Genomic DNA, 20129 nt, shown 5'->3' with positions numbered 1-20129 from the left:
ACTGTTGGTTGATTCCCCATGTAAGAATTGCGGGAAACTCCTCATTTGGCTGACAGGTGGGTCACACGGCCTCCTATTCCAACTAGTAGAAAACAACCACCCACACGACCTGGGGACACCCACCAATCGGATGCGCCCACGACACACAGACGCGCCCGGTCCCACCCACCCCACCAAACGCGCCCGCGGCCGGCCGATCCGAACCCAATAACACGGGAGCTTAATCCTCTCACGCTTCCACGTGGGACCACGTACAGCCTGCCCCACGGGTCATGACACGGCGGGCCCCGCAAGAGCCGAGCCGCCCGACGCAAACCGAAAGGCCCCAGGAAAAAAAAAATACTACCAAACGCACGCAAAGCCACACGCACCCCGACCCGTTCCCAGGCGGCCAGGCCATCACACCACCACCACCTCCCTCCCCCCGTCCGCGCCTCGCCGCCGCCGCCGCTGCCGCCGTCGCCGTTGCGGCCTGCCGGCCTGCGATGGCGAAGACCCGAAAGCCTCCTCCCCCGCCCCCGCCCCCCGCAGAAACGCCATCCCCGCAGCGGCGGCGCAAGAAGAAGGGCCGCCCCTCCCTCCTCGACCTCCAACGCCGCAGCCTCCGTCTCCAGGCCCAAAACCCTACCCCGGCCCCCTCACCCTCCCGCCGGGACCCCAACCCCTCTGATGACGATGATGATGGGGCAGGGAGCGGGCGGCGGCGGCAGAAGCGCCTCAAGAGCGTCCTCTCCGGCGTCGTTAAGGTCGGGGGCCTCCCTCTCTCGCGCCAATTTTTCGAAAATTCCGGGGTTTGGGGACCTCCCCGAGGGGGTTTTGGCCGCGGGACACGCGGCGATGCGGAGCCGTAGTGGTTGGATCTGCGGGCTCGGGATTTTTTTTTGGGTGTTTTGTGGTACGGCTCGCCTCCGTGGTGGGGAATCTAGCGGGGATCAGTGGAGCTGTGATAGTGGCGGTTGCGGATTTTTGCTTCTTGGAGGGCGTTGCTTTTTTCGGCGGGTTTCGAATTCTTTTTGGGGCCTCTGGAGTCCGGCCAGTCTAGGGATCTTGACCCTCGTCAGCGCTTTAATCCTTTCCTTTGAAGGGAACAGTATGCGGATCTGACAAGTTTTGACGCATTTGACCTCCTTTTTCTCCTATTGATGGGTTGCAAGCACTGTCCGGACTGCGAGAGGCAGAAAAAAGTCGTCGCTTTCAGAACGGAGCTTGCTGCAACACTAGATTTTTGCTGCAATCCCCACTACATGATGGGATAGTGACGCTTTTAAGCAGGAATCGTCATGCAACAATGTGTTTGTTTTGGTGGATTTCTGTTCTTATTGTTGCTGTTTCGGTTCTTTGATGCTGCAGGAGGAGGCGGGGGAAGGAAAGAAGGACGCAGCGAAAGCGACGGGGAAAGGTAAGACTTGGAGGGAAGCAAAGCATTAGCGTTGAAGTGGTTCAGGGATTTGAATTTTTCGTTGGTTAACGTTTCTTGCGTTTGTGGGAGCAGGAGTTGCTGCGTTGGATGGCGGCGGGCCCACGGGGACGCCCCTCCCAGACAAAAAGTTGCTGCTCTTCATCCTCGATAGGCTCCAGAAGTGAGTGCCCTGGCCCCATCCTGATGTAATTCTGGTCCAATAAGGTTTGCTTGGGTTTCACCTGACTTAGGTTATGTGCGCTTATCTGTCTACCTTGCACTTCTCTCAGGAAGGATACTTATGGAGTTTTCTCAGAGCCTGTCGACCCAGAGGAGGTGAGTCATGGAGCTGTAGTTCTGTTGTGCTTTCAGATGGGAGCTTGGATGCTAATACCCGCATTTTATATGTGACTGCAGCTTCCAGATTACCATGAGATTATTGAGCATCCGATGGACTTCTCGACAATCCGTGAGAAGCTGTTGAATGACTCGTATTCTAACTTGGAGCAGTTTGAGGTATATGTGTGACTGTTTCATTTACTGGTTCCTTCAGGTTGTGTTGAGGTCTCTGTTTTACCAGCTTTTATTTGAATCTTTGATTTAACTGGTGTTTGGTACAACCTTCTGCGCTGTACTACTGTATTTGTTGTTCAATTCACTGGTTTAACAATGTCTCTATTGTTTCCTTGTATCATAAACCTACCTTTGTTCTTTCCAATTTAATCTTGTGTATAATGAACTAATGTTTTGTTGATATAGTTGCACCTGTCTAGCTTTCATTAATCCCTTGTGACTTTGTGAGGAACTAGATACTGCCTTTTGGTATTGTTAATAGAATGTGCTAGTTGTTTGCTTTCTGCACTTTGATGCACTGGACAAGAAATTCTTGAGTAACATGCACTACGTTATATCTCTATGTACATTTTCTATGGTTCTTGCTGTTTTTACCAGGGACCAAAGTGAGCTCATACCATATGAGTTAATGTCCTTAATGAAAGGTACTTTTTGGATTGACATGTTGAAACTTCATGGGTTGTGATATAATGATTGTCTTGCACAGTTCCAAGTGAAAAAGAATTCCATTGAACTAAATGATTTTTACCTATATACAGTATTAATTCATTAGACTTCAGCTTAGATTATACTGTGATGACAGTAGTCATTCGTGAATAATCAGTTGGACCTACATGGTTACGAGCTGTATTCATCGCTCAGAGTTATGTTTTATTCTAACATAGGTTGGATGCCTAGACTGCTAAAGTGAAGTTTCATGGGAATAATTAGTCCAGATACTTAATTAATGAATAAAATCCAAGAACTGTTTGCTATGCCTATAAACCAGCTGCTTTAAGAAAAAGTATCAGTAGCTCAAGAACTTTTCTAATCCACAGTGGCACTGTGCTTCTTGCGTATACTTGCTTAATATACATTACTGATATCTGAGCTTCAGCAGATAATTAAATATTTGTTCTTTGTAACTGCCAAGGTCATCTATTGACTTGGGTTGCACTGAATGGCGTGTTGCTGCTTTGTTGAATTCCATTCTCTAAATGCAGAAGCAGAATACATAATGCATGTTGTAGTTTTTTGTTTCTTTGAGAATACCAAGTGCACTGGGTGTTCCCTTGTATTTTAAAATTGTATAAAGTTGGCATGTTTAATTTCCCACAGAAACACTGGGGAATTTTCCTGCATATATATGTTAAACATGAGATTGAATATTTCATTGCACACTTTGTAGTAAATCAAATCATAATGGGGTAATACTTGTGCTTCAGTATAAAGGATCTTCTTTTTGACATCTAATGTTTTTCTGTTTTTGCAGGACGGTATATTTCTACTTACATCAAATGCCATGTCTTACAATTCAGCCGACACAATCTACTTCCGGCAGGTATGTTTGTTATTGTATTATATAACCCATCTTGCTGCATGCACTTCTATATTTTGTGGATCATGTATGTTTTTTGTTAGTTCTGTTGTTCCAGATATATGTTAAGCATGAAAATTGTTCCAGCTTTTCCTTCAGTTTTGTGGGACTGACATGCTAATTTTTATCTATGTTTGCATAAACACTGTGACCTTTTGTTTCCTTACTGCAATTGTTTGTCTGAACGTTCATTCCTTTTGACATATTAGCTTGCCAACTGCTTTTTAACTCCTGATTTTCCCTATGCTAATAATCTAAGTATACAAATTGAACATCAAGTTGGCTGTTTTCCTTGGCATGTCTCCTCCAGATACATACTTTACCATTATAGAAGACACCATATATTTGTTGCAATGCAAAAATATACTACTGATAGATCGACATATATAGTCAGCTCAGTTCTTTTTCCCTTGAATTTTTCTGTATCGTGGACAAGTTGGCAATACCAGTCATCTAATCTATGTACCTGAAACATTCAATAATCTCTTAGGCACGATCTATTGAAGCTCTTGCCAAAAAGGATTTTGAAAACTTGAGGCAACCTAGCGATGAAGAAGAAGAACCCAAACCACCAGCTCGAAGAGGCAGGCCACCAAAGAATCCCAAGATGGAGGATGATGTCTCACCAGATCTATCCAATGTAAAAACAAATAAACCTGAAGACAACGCCGATACAATAAGAAAAAGATCAACGGGAGACAGAACTCGAAATACAAGTACCCCATTGAAAGATCCATCCACTTTTCACAGTATGTTTGGTTCCTTTAGTGCAAAAAGAACAGATAAAATTGGTGATTATTCAGGTTAGTTCTTCTACTTATATGTGCTCATATGTTATGTTGCTAAACTTTTGATTTACAAACATGACTTCTGTAAACCTTCTAGGTTCGTCCAAGTGGGGGAAAAAAACCCCTAGTTTAGATGACGACCGCCGGAGTACATATGAGCATTACTCACATAATAGTTCTCTGTTTGCTGCCTTTGATGATGAGAGGAAACTACTGGTTCCAGTAAGCACATCCTGACCAGATACAATTTGTTTTGAAGAATTCACAAATTTGGTTGTAGTCTGGCTAATAACCCTGCTAACTTAACTGTTCTTGATCATTGAAACTTACTGCTTTAACAATCTATGCTGGCTGGAACTTGCTATGCTAATATTTCTAGTTTATTTGATTTTTCCTTATTGTCTGAACCAGGTAGGGGTTCAGCAGCAACATGCATATGCTAGGAGCTTGGCGTGGTTCACAGCAAAATTGGGCCCAGTTGGCTGGGATGTAGCAGCAAATCGTATCAGAAGGGCACTACCCCCTGGGACAAATTTTGGCCCAGGATGGGTTGTAGATGGTGAGCCACCTCAAAACTCTGAGTGTCCTCCAGTTGTCGCATCGACCAATCCCTCCTCTGAGGACGCTACTCAACCCAACATGCCATCCAAGATTGATGTGCTCCATCACAAGTCTGGACTGTCTTCAAATGGTGATGCTACTGGTGAGGCTCTAACTAGAACTCAAACAGTAGCTTCTACATCAGCAAGCTTTGATAAGAGCTCTGAAATTGCCAGTAAAGTAATGAAGCATGAGAATGGAGTTAACAAGTCGTGTGGCGGTACCGTTAGTACTGGAACAATGCCTCCATTACAGCAGCACAGCCACAGTCGAGAAATCCACTCTAATATCAATGGCTTCACTGCTATGTCAAACGTCATGGGTCAATATGCTGGGCAGGGGTTATTTGGATCAGGCATTCCTATGACACATGCTCAAGTGCTTGGGATGTTTTCTGGAATGAATGGCAAAGCCAACGGCTATATCCATGGCCACCAACTAACTGCTGATAGTCTTAAAACAGCACAGAATGGAGATGTTGGGAAGGCAGCAGTCAACCCTGTGCAAGGTGCATGTCAGGATCCAAAGAATGCAAATGATAATAATTCAGCTCATCCAAGCTTAAATGCTGGTGTCCAGTCATCAGGTTCCCCGTCTAGGGGAAAGTTAGCAAATCCGAAGCATCCTGATCTGGCTTAGCAGCTATGAGCACAGTAGTCATTGACTTAGTTTGCCTTAGTAATGCGATCTCTGACGCAGAGGCACAAGTTGAATCCTGCTTCTCCGGGCCCAATGCTGAACCATCTGATAGACGATATACATTGACAACTCAATAAGTGGAGCACCAGAAGCGATGAAGAAGTAACAAAAGATTTGATTTGTCGTCGGAGAATAACACAAATGGTGGTGGCTGGTTGTGGGAAGCGGAGCAGCTAGGCCCTCCATTTAATCATTTGACCCCAGTTAATTGTTGTAAAAGGGTAGGGTAGTTTGTACAGATTCTAATCCTATTGGAGATGATAATGTTTGGTGATGAGGCGGCGCCTGTTGTCCAATTTGTAACATTATAGTAGAAGAGGAAGTATACAAGCAAAAAGGCAGTGAATAATTGTGCCTTTTCCCTGGGAAGATCCGTTCCATTTCCAAATGTACGAGTGGCCGACTGTGATAGGATTTTTCCAGTAGAGATTTTTTTTCCCCGGTTGAGCGACCCCCGGTCAAAGCTTGCTTGAGCGTGACCTGGTGGCTACTGGTGCTGTGCTAACATTTGGGGGTGTGTTTAGTTCCCAAAATTTTTTGGGTTTCGCTACTATAGTATTTTCGTTTTTATTTGGTAATTAGTATCCAATCGTGGACTAATTAGGCTTAAAAGATTTATCTCATTATTTACAACTAAATTGTGCAATTAGTTATTTTTTAAAACTCTATTTAATACTTCATACATGTGTGCAATCCAGTATGTTTATTTCTTGTTTTTTTTAGGTTTACTCTGGATATGTTGAATGGCCTGCTGCACCAAATTTGACACTTTTGATCCCATTTTTTACCCCATAATAAACTAGTGATTACCTTCTGCAGGTCATGTAATGTGGTCTACTGCCGCAAATCTGTTACGTCGAACTGTACAAAATATGTGCACGGATATTCGTGCGTGTGCTACCGATGCCGGGCCAAGGCGATTCGGGAGCTGCAGCGGCACAAGCATCCTATGCCGGAGGAGCCAATGGTGCGCGGCAGGGGGGCGTGACGGCACGTGAATGCGTCGACGCCCACAGCCCTGACCCCTGAGCGGGCGCGCCCATCTTGGTTCCGGGATCTGGTGGGTTGGGTTGGTTTCATCTCTTGTTTTTAAGTATGGCTCTAACTCATCTCATATTTGGTTAATAGTTTTAGGTTGGGTTGGACCCATTCTATTTTTTGTTTGGTTGGAGGGATTGGGAAAAAGGTCCGATGGTATATTTGACACCGTTTGCTACAGTACTCATGGGTCCCACTTGTCAGGGTCACATTCTATCTTCTTCCTCACCGCAGCCTCGACCTACGCGCGCCCTGCCGTCGGTCTATGCCCGCTGTTGGAGTAATGGGCTTGGCCCATTTATTCTAAAGCATTAAAAGAATTTAAAGCCCACTATTAATGCTAGGGAATCAATGTTTAATTCCGTACCGGGAATTGAGGAGGATCTCAACCGACTTAAAAGGTGGACTTCTTGTACACCACTTGTGAAGCCGGTAAGAGGAGGACGGTGAACCACACGCGCGCGCGCTCGCTCGCCTCGCCGAGACGGCCCGGCTGGGCCGGTCGGCCGCGCCGCGCCGCGCCGCGGTGTGATGTGATGGCTATTTTGCCGTTGACAGCAATTAATCGTGCGATTAAACGTGCAATTAAATCTGTAATTAATGGCCATAACCGCATCACCTAAATGACTCTGATGGTGTCCAGGTTCAACGAACCTGAGCACCTGAGTCACTATATAAGGAGTGCCATTCCCCTCATCCATCCTGCACCAGAGCACTGAGGCAACTCGGCTCCTCTCTTCTCTCTCCAGTTGCAACAACTGAGTTCCCCAACGCTAATTTCTGCGCGCACAGAATTAGCGTGAGCAGGCCTCCGAAACCTTGCTCGCCTTGAGATCCTGCACGGGATAGGCGGGCAATCAGGTTTTTGGGTAACGCTTTAGCGTGACTGCTCAAAAATACTAAGGCTTTGCCCGATTGTACGACGACTTCCTGGTGGACGAGCCGAACGACTACGTCGACTACATTCTGGTGGTCGAACGACTACGTCGACTACATCTTGGTGACCGTTCGTGGGACTGCACTGCGAACTTCTTCCTGCACCGATTTAGTTCGACTACTTCGACTGAGGCCAACCGAGTAGATGTCTACTCCAGTTGGTAACAGCGCAGCCAATGCCTCCGGCAACGGCCCCGCTTTAGGGTACTCCCTGAAACTTTGGTTATTTATATTGTTTATGCTTATATGTGTGATAAGTATAAACATGTTCACATGTTTTATTTTACTCCTTAAAGTCATAGAAATATTGCTAGTTTATACATTTAATTTTGGAATTAAAATATACCGAAAATTGCCTAGATTTCTAACAATCCAAAAACCTGATTATGTTAATAGGCTTTCGGTATCTAGCTTTGCTGCATCAATCAAACCATCACCTTTTGATGGTTCAAATTACAAACGTTGGCAAGAGCGGCTTATACTGTGGTTAACATTATCGAGAGTGATCCATGTGAAAGAGGGTAAGCCTGAACAATTCTCTCCAGAGGAAGGGAGTGCGTTCGATGAGGCTGATATCCTCTTTCGAGGCTTGATCATTAGTGTTCTCGGTGATAACCTGGTGGATTCTTATATCCGGCTGCCAACTGGCAAAGCTTTGTGGGATGCTCTTGAGGCTCAATATGGAGTATCTGACGCCGGGAGTGAGTTGTATATCATGGAGCAGTTCCTTGAGTACAGGATGGTCGAAGACCGTTCTGTAGTGGAACAGGCTCATGAAATACATACTCTGGCAAAAGATCTCAAAAATTGCAGCAAAGAGTCCCCATGTGTGTTACCCAATAAGTTTGTGGCTGGAGGTATAATCTCTAAGCTGCCACCTTCTTGGAGGGACTTTGCTACTTCTCTAAAACATAAGAGACAGGAGTTCACAATAGATGGACTCATAGGGACTCTTGATGTTGAGGAGAAGGCGAGAGCAAAGGACATACGTGGGAAAGGAGTTGTTGGTGCTTCAAGTGCCAATCTTGTTCAGAAGAACAACTCCAACAAGAACAAGAAAAAGCCACCGCAGAACCAACCAAAGACTAAGAAGACAACCACTTTTAAGAAGAAGAAGAAGACGGGAGCTTGCTATGTGTGCGCTAGTACGGATCACTTTGCTGCAAAGTGTCCGAACCGCAAAGGCAACAACTCCGCCAACATGGTTATTAGCGAGCCTGGAGGAACTTCGGGGTACGGTAATTTATTACCTACTGTTCTTTCAGTCTTTGGTTCACCCGAGTGGTGGGTTGATACTGGTGCTAATATTCATGTTTGTGCTGATGCTTCTTTGTTCTCTTCTTACCAGACCGGCGGGACTTCCTCCTTGCTGATGGGGAACGGATCACATGCGCGTGTTCTTGGTGTTGGTACGGTAAATCTGAAGTTTACTTCGGGGAAGACCGTGCAGCTGAAGAACGTGCAGCATGTCCCCACCATCAAGAAGAATTTAGTCAGCGGCTCTCTACTGTGTAGAGATGGTTTCAAATTAGTCTTTGAGTCCAATAAATGTATCTTGTCTAAGTTTGGTACTTTTGTTGGAAAAGGTTATGAAAGCGGAGGTTTGTTCCGTCTTTCTTTGTCAGATGTTTGTAATAAAATTGCATACAATGTTATTAACGTTGATGAAACAAATGTTTGGCATTCGAGGCTTTGTCACGTTAATTTTGGTTGTATGATGCGCTTAGCTAATTTGAGCTTAATTCCAAAGTTCACTTTTGTCAAAAATTCTAAGTGTCATGTATGTGTTGAATCAAAACAAACTCGTAAGCCTCATAAGATCGCGGAGGCAAGGAGCTTGGCACCCTTAGAATTAATTCATTCCGATTTGTGCGAAATGAATGGAGTGTTGACAAAAGGTGGTAAAAAATATTTCATGACTTTGATTGATGATAGTACTAGATTTTGTTACATCTATTTGTTGAAGTCAAAAGATGAAGCTTTACACTACTTTAAAATCTATAAAGCTGAAGTAGAAAACCAACTTGAGAGAAAGATCAAAAGAGTTAGGTCAGATCGTGGTGGCGAGTATTTCTCAAACTTATTTACTTTATTCTGCGAGGAACATGGTATTATTCATGAGAGGACGCCTCCCTATTCACCTCAGTCAAATGGGGTTGCCGAAAGAAAGAACCGCACTCTAACGGATTTGGTTAACGCCATGTTAGATACAGCGGGACTTTCCAAGGAATGGTGGGGTGAGGCTATATTGACTGCATGTCATGTCCTAAACCGTGTTCCTACAAAGAATAAAGAGATAACTCCTTTCGAGGAATGGGAGAAGAAAAGGCCAACACTGTCATACTTACGTACATGGGGTTGTTTGGCAAAAGTGAGTGTGCCAATAACCAAGAAACGTAAGTTTGGACCTAAAACTGTGGATTGTATCTTTCTAGGTTATGCTATTCACAGCGTTGGATATAGATTTTTAATAGTGAAATCTGGAGTACCTGACATGCATGTTGGTACTATAATGGAGTCCAGAGATGCTACATTTTTTGAAAACATTTTTCCCATGAGAGATGAAACAAGTTCATCTAGGCAAGAGTTCATCAAGGATGATGGCTCTGCTGAGCCGATAGAACACAATGAACATACACTTGTAGAAAATTCTGAGGAGGATAACAATGATGCTCCAAGAAAGAGCAAGAGACAAAGGACTGTAAAGTCTTTTGGTGATGATTTCATTGTATACCTCATAGATGATACACCCAGAACCATTGAAGAGGCATATTCATCTCCTGATGCTGACTATTGGAAGGAAGCAGTAAGGAGTGAGATGGATTCTATTATGTCTAATGGAACCTGGGAGGTCGTTGAACGTCCTTATGGATGTAAACCGGTTGGATGCAAGTGGGTGTTCAAGAAAAAGCTTAGGCCAGATGGTACTATTGAAAAGTACAAGGCTAGGCTTGTGGCCAAGGGTTATACACAAAAAGAAGGAGAAGATTTCTTTGACACTTATTCACCAGTTGCCCGATTGACCACAATTCGAGTGTTACTTTCCTTGGCAGCCTCTTATGGTCTTCTCGTTCATCAGATGGACGTTAAGACGGCTTTCCTCAATGGAGAGTTAGAAGAGGAGATCTATATGGATCAGCCGGATGGGTTTGTATCAAAGGGTCAAGAAGGAATGGTTTGTAAGTTGTTAAAATCTTTATATGGTCTCAAGCAAGCGCCTAAGCAGTGGCATGAAAAGTTTGATAGAACTTTGACCTCTGCCGGCTTTGTTGTGAACGAAGCTGACAGATGTGTGTACTATCGCTATGGTGGGGCTGAAGGAGTGATTTTGTGCTTGTATGTGGATGACATACTGATCTTTGGCACTAGCCTTAATGTGATTAAGGAAGTCAAAGAGTTTTTATCTCAAAATTTTGAGATGAAGGATCTGGGAGAAGCTGATGTTATCCTTAATATAAAGCTGGTAAAAGAGATCAATGGTGGGGTGATTCTTACACAGTCTCACTATGTGGAGAAGGTGTTAAGTCGCTTTGGTTATAGTGACTATAAACCTGTCTCAACACCATATGATGCCAGTTTAATTCTTAGAAAGAACAAAAGGATAATGCGAGATCAGCTGAGATATTCTCAGATCATTGGTTCATTAATGTATTTAGCGAGCGCTACAAGACCTGATATCTCGTTTGCTGTAAGCAAACTGAGCCGGTTTGTTTCAAACCCGGGAGATGATCATTGGAAGGGTCTTGAAAGAGTAATGCGCTATCTGAAGGGGACAATGAACTATGGAATTCACTACACCGGGTACCCAAGGGTACTAGAAGGGTATAGTGATTCAAATTGGATTTCTGATGCTGATGAGATAAAGGCCACAAGTGGATATGTGTTTACACTTGGTGGTGGAGCTGTTTCCTGGAAGTCTTGCAAGCAGACCATCTTAACGAGGTCACCTATGGAAGCAGAACTCACAGCATTAGATACCGCCACTGTTGAGGCTGAGTGGCTTCGTGAGCTCCTTATGGACTTGCCGATAGTTGAAAAACCGTTACCGGCAATCCTAATGAACTGTGACAATCAAACGGTAATTGTCAAGGTGAATAGTTCAAAGGATAACATGAAGTCATCTAGACATGTGAAAAGGCGGTTGAAATCTGTCAGAAAATTGAGAAACTCCGGAGTTATAGCCCTGGACTATGTTCAGACGGCTAAAAATCTGGCAGATCAGTTTACAAAGGGTCTTTCACGAAATGTGATAGACAATGCATCTATGGAATTGGGCTTGAGACCCACGTGAGTCATTCTATAGTGGAAACCTGTCCTATGTGATCGGAGATCCCGTGAATTAGGATGGTGAAACAAACTAAAGTCTGACTGTGAGAAGAGAACCTTTGTGAAAAGGGCTCATTCCGTGTATAAGGTGCATTTCTCTTCTAATCTGTATGGCAGGTTGGTCTATACCTTAATGTGTGCCAGGTGGTTTCTTTTAAACAAATGAGTTGTTTTCTTGAAACAAAGATGTTGTTCTACAGAACATCTGAAAGGAACACATGAGTTTGACCACTGGTCATGGTCTATGAGAATTGGGTATTCTCTAGAAACTCATGAAGGGCCTGGAGTATGACTTATAAGCTCCAAACCGCGGGGATGCTTTTGCAGCCTAGTACCAGTGTAGGGCTCTGGTCAAACTTGTTTGCACAAAACTGGCAATTCAAGGCATAGTCCATTGCACAGTTGTGAATAAGTGTAGCCTTTGTCCTAGATGGAAGTTCAACTTAACAGTCTCTGTCGAATACTGGTATATCAATGAGAGAATGAGGGTATTTCTAGTGTGGCTTAAATTTCTTGGTGGGGATTGTTGGAGTAATGGGCTTGGCCCATTTATTCTAAAGCATTAAAAGAATTTAAAGCCCACTATTAATGCTAGGGAATCAATGTTTAATTCCGTACCGGGAATTGAGGAGGATCTCAACCGACTTAAAAGGTGGACTTCTTGTACACCACTTGTGAAGCCGGTAAGAGGAGGACGGTGAACCACACGCGCGCGCGCGCTCGCTCGCCTCGCCGAGCCGGGCCGGGCCGGGCCGTGGCCGTGGCCGTGGCCGAGGCCGAGGCCGAGGCCGAGGCGAGGCGCGGCCGGCCGGACGTGCGGTGCGGTGCGGCGCGGCGCGGCGCGGCGCGGCGCGGCGCGGCGCGGCGCGGCGCGGTGTGATGTGATGGCTATTTTGCCGTTGACAGCAATTAATCGTGCGATTAAACGTGCAATTAAATCTGTAATTAATGGACATAACCGCATCACCTAAATGACTCTGATGGTGTCCAGGTTCAACGAACCTGAGCACCTGAGTCACTATATAAGGAGTGCCATTCCCCTCATCCATCCTGCACCAGAGCACTGAGGCAACTCGGCTCCTCTCTTCTCCCTCTCCAGTTGCAACAACTGAGTTCCCCAACGCTAATTTCTGCGCGCACAGAATTAGCGTGAGCAGGCCTCCGAAACCTTGCTCGCCTTGAGATCCTGCACGGGATAGGCGGGCAATCAGGTTTTTGGGTAACGCTTTAGCGTGACTGCTCAAAAATACTAAGGCTTTGCCCGATTGTACGACTACTTCCTGGTGGACGAGCCGAACGACTACGTCGACTACATTCTGGTGGCCGAACGACTACGTCGACTACATCTTGGTGACCGTTCGTGGGACTGCACTGCGAACTTCTTCCTGCACCGATTTAGTTCGACTACTTCGACTGAGGCCAACCGAGTAGATGTCTACTCCAGTTGGTAACAGCGCAGCCAATGCCTCCGGCAACGGCCCCGCTTTAGGGTACTCCCTGAAACTTTGGTTATTTATATTGTTTATGCTTATATGTGTGATAAGTATAAACATGTTCACATGTTTTATTTTACTCCTTAAAGTCATAGAAATATTGCTAGTTTATACATTTAATTTTGGAATTAAAATATACCGAAAATTGCCTAGATTTCTAACACCCGCCCCCCACCGTCGGCCAGCGCGGCCCTCGCCGGACCCGCCGGCCTGCGCCCGGCCCCCGCCGAAGCTGCCCCGCCAGATCCGCCGTACGAGCCGCGTGCTGCCCGTGGGAGCCGCCTCGCCGGTCGAGAAGATGAGGAGGCCGACGCCGCCGCCCCGCGAGCTGCCCGTGGGAGCCACCTCGCCGGCCAAGAAGATGAGGCGGATCGACCGCGACAGGGACGGAGGAGGCGCATGAGCCGCGACGGGCCGGGTCGAGCGGACGACGAAGACTTCACGAGGAGAGCGCTCAGCGATGGAGGAAATCGGGGTTGGCTCCGTCCGCCAGATTTCGACGGACGGAGCCGACCCACATATAGACCGAATATTCTCATTTGGGTCCACTCCAACCGCTGCTACTCCCCATCCAAACATCCTAAAAATAGGTTCGACCCGTCCATGTTGGATTTCTTCCACCAACCAAACACACAGCATATGACTCTACCCGTCCCCATCCCCAGCTCCCCCTCAACTGAAAGACAAAAACCTCTCCCCCCCCCCCCCCCCCAACTGAACGCCATCATGTCCCGGGCTCTCGCCGGCGCAGCGCTCTCCCCATGCATGCCATGCCATGCCATTCATTGTGGCTGGGTGGCCATGGGTGATGCATGATGGATAGGTCATAGGTGCGAGGGCGAGCGAGTCATGGACACCCATTACTGGGCTGCCCAGGCCCGGCCGTCCCTTTACTCCCCCACAGTGACGTCGTACCCCTGCGCTGCAGCCTTCCAGTACCACGGCGACGGCGCCTTGAAATGCGAGCTCGCACCACCGGCACCAGCCACTAGCCATTCGGATCCTGTACGGCGCACTGGCCGTGGAAAACGCTGTCACGTTCACGTACCCGTGTCAGGTGTCACGGAAAACTCTGAAGCACTGTTTTTTAAGCCTTGTTTAGTTGTAAAATTCAAAATTTCAAATTTATCATATCGAAAAAGAATCTTACATACATGAAGTATTAAATCTAGATGAAATAAAAAACGAATTGCATAGTTTTCTTATAAATTACGAGACGAATCTAATGAGTCTAATTAGATCATGATTAAACGCTAAATTGCTACAGTACATATACTCTAATGATGGATTAATTAGACTCATTAGATTCGTCTCTTAATTTACAGACAAGTTCTGTAATTAATTTTATAATTAATCTATGTTTAATACTTTAAATATGCAAAGATTACATTTTAAAAAGTTTACGAGTGCAACTAAACAAGACCTAAAGTCTCTGAAAAAGTGTAGCAGTACTTGCCTCTCAGGGGTGGACGCTGCTGCTGCGTTGCGGCGGTCACTTGTTTGCCTTGCCCCGAGCAACACTTGTTGCCGCCGGTTAGCGTAGGCAATCATCGTCCCGGGAAATCTGATGGCCTCGTGAGGCCGTGACTGATTGGGTGGCTAGGCTTGCGAGCAAAGCAAGCCTGCTTGTCTCGGGTTAGCTTACTGATCCGCTCGCTACTGCACCCCATTTTTTTGTTGCGTGATGACACGAGCAAACCGCACGCCCTCGCTCGCTTAACCTCTCGTATCTAGCTAGGAACCTAGGACGATACAAATATAGTAGACGTGACGTGACAGTGACAGTGACAGGCATAATGCACGCACGCAAGTGGCTGATTCAGAACTGATTATTACACCGTGAATTAATCCGTCACAAGCAAGTGATGCTGCTGTGAGCCAATAAGGTGTCATTAACAAGCATGTGATGCTTGTCACGGCCGTCGAGCTTTGGTGCTTTGCTGTAGTCAAGAAAAAACAAGAGTCTTCAATAATTTAATTTGGTATACACTACTGCAAGATTGCTAACTTCTTCCCCAACTAACGGTTTATTTGCAAGTAATTAACCGACGGTTTTACTTCATTTGGACAACTATAACTACATTCCAAAATTATGGTGGGAACGAAGCTGTGTTGGCAATTGTTTCGTTGATAATTTGGTAAAAATGTTGGGAAAATACAAATTATACGAGAAAACTTGTCAACCACTCAAGACAAAACTATAAAAGCAAGTCTCTCTGTTTTTTTCTATTGCAAAGAGATTAACTTAGATGCATAAAGTTTTAGCTGCAAAGTATTGTAGCACTTTCGTTTGTATTTGGTAATTATTGTCCCGTCATGGGTAAACTAGACTCAAAAAATTCGTCTCGCAAATTATAGACAAATTGTGTAATTAGTTATTTTGTTTAGCTATATTTAATACTTCATGCATACGTTTAAAGATTCGATGTGATGGGAAATCTTGTAAAGTTTTGAAATGTTGAAGGTATCTAAACAAGGGGTAAAGCAAGTGATGTTATGCTCACAACTGCTTGGTACTGGTTGCCTTTTAAGGCGTCGTCATCAGCTTTCTGAGACCGAAAAATTAAAGGCACTAAAAGTCCAGGGACAGGAGCTCGATCGGCTAAACATGCTACAAAGAAAAGTGCTTTTCCCATGAACTGCATCAGTATATGGAGGCTACTCCGTATCATATGCCACCACTAGCACTAGTCTTGCACTGTCTATCATAATCTACCAGACTACCACATAGCCTTTCAGCGCTGGATGGGCTGGATGGGTAATGGGACATCTGCCGCCTAGCGCAACTAACCATATTGTCAATTGTCTTACTCCTCGTTCCTTGTCCGGGTGCATTTGACGCCCCGTGTGCACTGCATCTTGATGAGCTGCTTGCCTGCTTGCTAGCGTCCGCCAAGCCGGCCGGGCTCACAAATGTTTGTTTGTTCACTTGCTTTGTCCATACACTGCCGTCTGCCAGTGACAAATTCCATCATCCAGTTGAGCAATAATCACCATGTTTGGCCCTGCCTGCCAGTGACCACTGCCAATCATAAGGCTGCGATTCTGATTAAAAACAGTTTCTCCATTAATACCGCGAATTAAGGCCGTGTTTAGCTGCCGTGTAAAAGCAAAAAAAATTTTGCGACGGAATCTTCCTAATCTAAAGTACTAAATGAAGTTTATTTATAAAACTGTTTGCACAGATGTGTTGTAAATCGCGAGACGAATCTAATGATGCTAATAAATCTATGATTAATTAATAATTAGCGGATGGTTACTGTAGCATCACTGTTGCAAATTATGGATTAAGTAGGCTCATTAGATTCGTCTCGCGATTTACAGCCCATCTATGCAAAAAGTTTTGTAAATAGATTTCATTTAGTACTTCAAATTAGTAAAATTACTTTGCAAAATTTTGCGTTTTTACGTTTTTGCGTTTACGGGGTGGAACTAAACATTAACAAAGAACTGGTCGTACCACTGCCGTCTACCGCCGCTGGTCCCGAATCCCGACGCAATTATGGGAGGGAGGAGGAGAGGAGAGAGCTGAGAGCAGAGAAGCAAAGAACTGGTCGTACCACTGCCGTCTACCGCCGCTGGTCCCGAATCCCGACGCAATTATGGGAGGGAGGAGGAGAGGAGAGAGCTGAGAGCAGAGAAGAGGAAGAGGAGAGTACAGTGACTGTGACCACTCCGACTGCGAACTTTTCCTGGAGCAGCAGGCACCACACTCACCTCGCCAGCCTCTTCGTCCCTCCATCATGTTCGGCTGCTCGCGCCTGCCCCTGCCCGCCATCCCATGGCGCAGCTGCAGCTGGAATCCTCGCTCCCGGAGACACAACCGACGCCATCCATCATCCATCCATCCCCGTTTACCTGCTTGCTGGGCAGGCACTTGATGGCCATGATCTCGCCGCCCTGCAGCAAAATGATGCGTCCATGTTGCAGCTATCACTGCTGTTGCTGCTGCTATCATGGTGGTGTCCACTCACTTGTTGTTAACACTGTCAGCTGATCACCTGTGGAAGACAGAGCGGGGATGTGGTATACAGGTGTCATGCTGACTTGTCCACTCAGCATGCCCAAGAGGGAGGTCAAGATCGATTGAGCGATCTGGTCTTGCAATCGCCGACTTTTAGACAGAACTAAATTGTCCATCCTTCATTAGGTGATTCAGATTTTGCAGCAAAACGTTGTTAGAATTGAAGGAAAAGTTCAGTACACGAGATGCCTATCAGCCTAACAGCCTACTCCTATATATGGGCTCTGCCAGAAAGTTCGTTGCATTTTAGTTCCGTTTTCTGAAACCGGCTGTACTTGTACACACTAGAAAATGAGCTGGGTTCTCGTCGGGGGAACATATCCCATGCTGTACGTGTTTTCTTTATCAGAAAATAATTGTTTCGCAGAGAAATCGGACGTACTCCTACGTCCAATAATCAGATCTGATCATGCATCATTTTCTGTAGAGTACACGTAGCATTATGTCAGACTGTCAGAGGTTTACAGCAGCTGATGCCTGCCAAGCAGCAACAGCCATGCTGTGACGCTGTGTTGAGTAGTAGTTGTAACCCCACGACCCATGTGGGCCATGTCTCACGTCGTAGCAAGCAATATGGTTATCATTTTTGTTTTGTATGCATCAAAGATAATAGCAGGAATGCATGCATCTCAGGGAGCATTTTTCCTGACAGGGGCCAGCAGCTGGAGACCACATTAGATGGCACCGACAGTTTCTCTTCCCCCTCTCTCCACACTGTCATTTGGTAACCAAGGCATTATTCTTGCTATGCTTCAGCAGGAAGCATGCAGTTCCAGGCATATGCAGTTTCATGATTAATTCACAATTCCCGAGAAATCTATTATCTTATTATTTGGCTAACAAACAAACCTCAACATTCGCTCTCAAAGTCTAGAAATTCTCATATTAATCGGAGAAAAATAAAAAAAATAAAAATTATCCACCACTGCCATTATGATAAAAATAGCCTGAAATATCCCTATGTCTAATTAAAAACCACCCACCAATGACATTATGAAAAAATAAATATAAAATACTTTTTTGCTATGTATCAGTTACAAACATATACTATTAATAATAAAAACTAAAGCTAACAACAATCAATCAAAATAAAACAAAAATAAGAATAATTATATGCATAATATTATTAAAGTTAAAGCTCAACAAATCAAATTGTTATTATTGGTAGATCACATTTGAATTATTGTAACCAACAATAAGACATAATTTATGATAATGAACAGGGTGATGTATGGTAAAAAAAAGTATAATCTTTAAATAAAGATGCAACGACATGCAAATTTTTGAATTTTCAATACTAGCCGCGCAAATACGCGGGCTTTACGCCTAGTTTATTAATTTCTTCAAACGAATGGAGAAGTACACAAGAAGTTTCCAACGTTTTGGCCACTGAAAGTTGAAAGTGACCTTAAGACAGCCTCTCTCTACCACTTTGAGGCCCTGTTTAGTTCCCACTCTGTAAACGCAAAAACAAAAAAATGCAAAATTTTGCGAAGGAATCTTGCTAATTTGAAGTACTAAATAAAGTCTATTTACAAAACTTTTTGCATGGATGGGCTGTAAATCACGAGACGAATCTAATGAGCCTACTTAATCCATGATTTGCAACAGTGATGCTACAGTACCACCCGCTAATTATTACTTAATCATGGATTAATTAGCATCATTAGATTCGTCTCGCGATTTACAATCCATCTGTGCAAAAAATTTTATAAATAGACTTCATTTAGTACTTCAAATTGGCAAGATTCCGTTGCAAATTTTTTTTGCGTTTATATGTAAAGGGAAGGCCTGAGCCCCTGCTTCCTTCTGCTTTTGACCATCATCCCATACCCCAGATCAGGAAAGCGTCACCGCATCAGAGCATATCGCCTCATTCCGTAACAAAAAGAAGAAGAAGTGTTCCACAAGCAGATACCCCTTATTTCCATGGATGAACACTTGCACTGACGAGTATTTTCTGACGATACATGCATCAGCAGTTCAGCACCTGCATGATTGCTACTAATACAGCAACAGAGCACGTTTAACTGTTCCCACGCGTATAATAAACCCTTCTGTAGCACTTTGTTGCTCCGCGCTATGCAAAAGCAGACCTCACTCAAATATGCATGCACTTGGAGGATGCAGAACAAGGCACGTTCGATGCAGCATTGCTACGCATTTACGATCGAGCATGGCGCCCTGTCGACTCCACACAGGCCTTAGCGACGCTCATCTGAACAAACCAGACCAGATTTACGACGCACTGTGGTTGACTGTGTGGTGTAGCATCGCAATGCATGACATTGATGTGGCACACTTGCAGCTCCTGTCCTTCAGATTCATCCCCTGCATAGTTTACCTGCTTCGATGATTGATAGATTTAGTGTTTAACAAATCAGAATGCGACGCTAAACAAGTCAGAAAATGACACTGAATAAACAATCATCTTCCGTCGTGGAAACAGGAGAGTTTTTCTTTTTTCTTTTTGGAATGCCAGTATTGACTGGGACGGGATGACATGTGGGCCCTAGCGTACATGTTCGTCGTCTCCCTCCCACATCCACGTGGCAGTTCTGCTGGCAGCAGCGAATGGTGGCGCCAGTTTCGTCAGTACATCGCCGTGCATCCACTGAAAGCAAGGGCCGCGGCATGGCAAGTATCCATCCTGTGCTCCAGATCTGCCGCTGCGCAAACTGGCGGCGAGAGCAACGGTCGATGCACGCGGGACACGCCAAAGAAATCACTTTCTCCCACACTCCACCCTCTCTCCCTTCCCCGGCCCGCGGGAAAAGCCGCCCCGGGAAACCAGCCAAGAACCCTCGGAACGAGGACAAAACCGCACACCAGACGGCGCACGAGAATGGCCGCCGGCGTCAGAAACTCAGAAGATCCACGCGCCCAGGCCCAGCTT

At 45.2% G+C, this 20129-nt stretch overlaps 1 protein-coding gene across 2 annotated transcripts; it reads left to right on the top strand.

Moving 5' to 3' along the window:
- Window positions 1-366: 366 nt before the first annotated feature.
- On the top strand, window positions 367-6609 carry LOC120688304 (bromodomain-containing protein 4-like). Of its 2 annotated transcripts, XM_039970566.1 has the most exons (10): window positions 367-746; window positions 1351-1399; window positions 1493-1580; window positions 1690-1735; window positions 1817-1915; window positions 3225-3293; window positions 3820-4132; window positions 4215-4339; window positions 4529-4820; window positions 6236-6609. In XM_039970566.1, the coding sequence occupies exons 1-10, from the start codon at window positions 486-488 to the stop codon at window positions 6412-6414; spliced, it is 1521 nt and encodes a 506-aa protein (XP_039826500.1). In that variant the 5' UTR covers window positions 367-485; the 3' UTR covers window positions 6415-6609. The 2 variants fall into 2 exon arrangements, with proteins under 2 accessions (XP_039826500.1, XP_039826499.1); XM_039970565.1 differs by lacking the exon at window positions 6236-6609 and having other exon boundaries at window positions 375-746; window positions 4529-5785.
- The last annotated feature ends 13520 nt before the right edge of the window (window positions 6610-20129 follow it).

The sequence above is a fragment of the Panicum virgatum genome, chromosome 9N (genome assembly GCF_016808335.1).
Source record: "Panicum virgatum strain AP13 chromosome 9N, P.virgatum_v5, whole genome shotgun sequence".
In the NCBI taxonomy this organism is placed as follows: domain Eukaryota; kingdom Viridiplantae; phylum Streptophyta; class Magnoliopsida; order Poales; family Poaceae; genus Panicum; species Panicum virgatum.
This window is presented reverse-complemented; position numbering and strand designations above follow the sequence as displayed.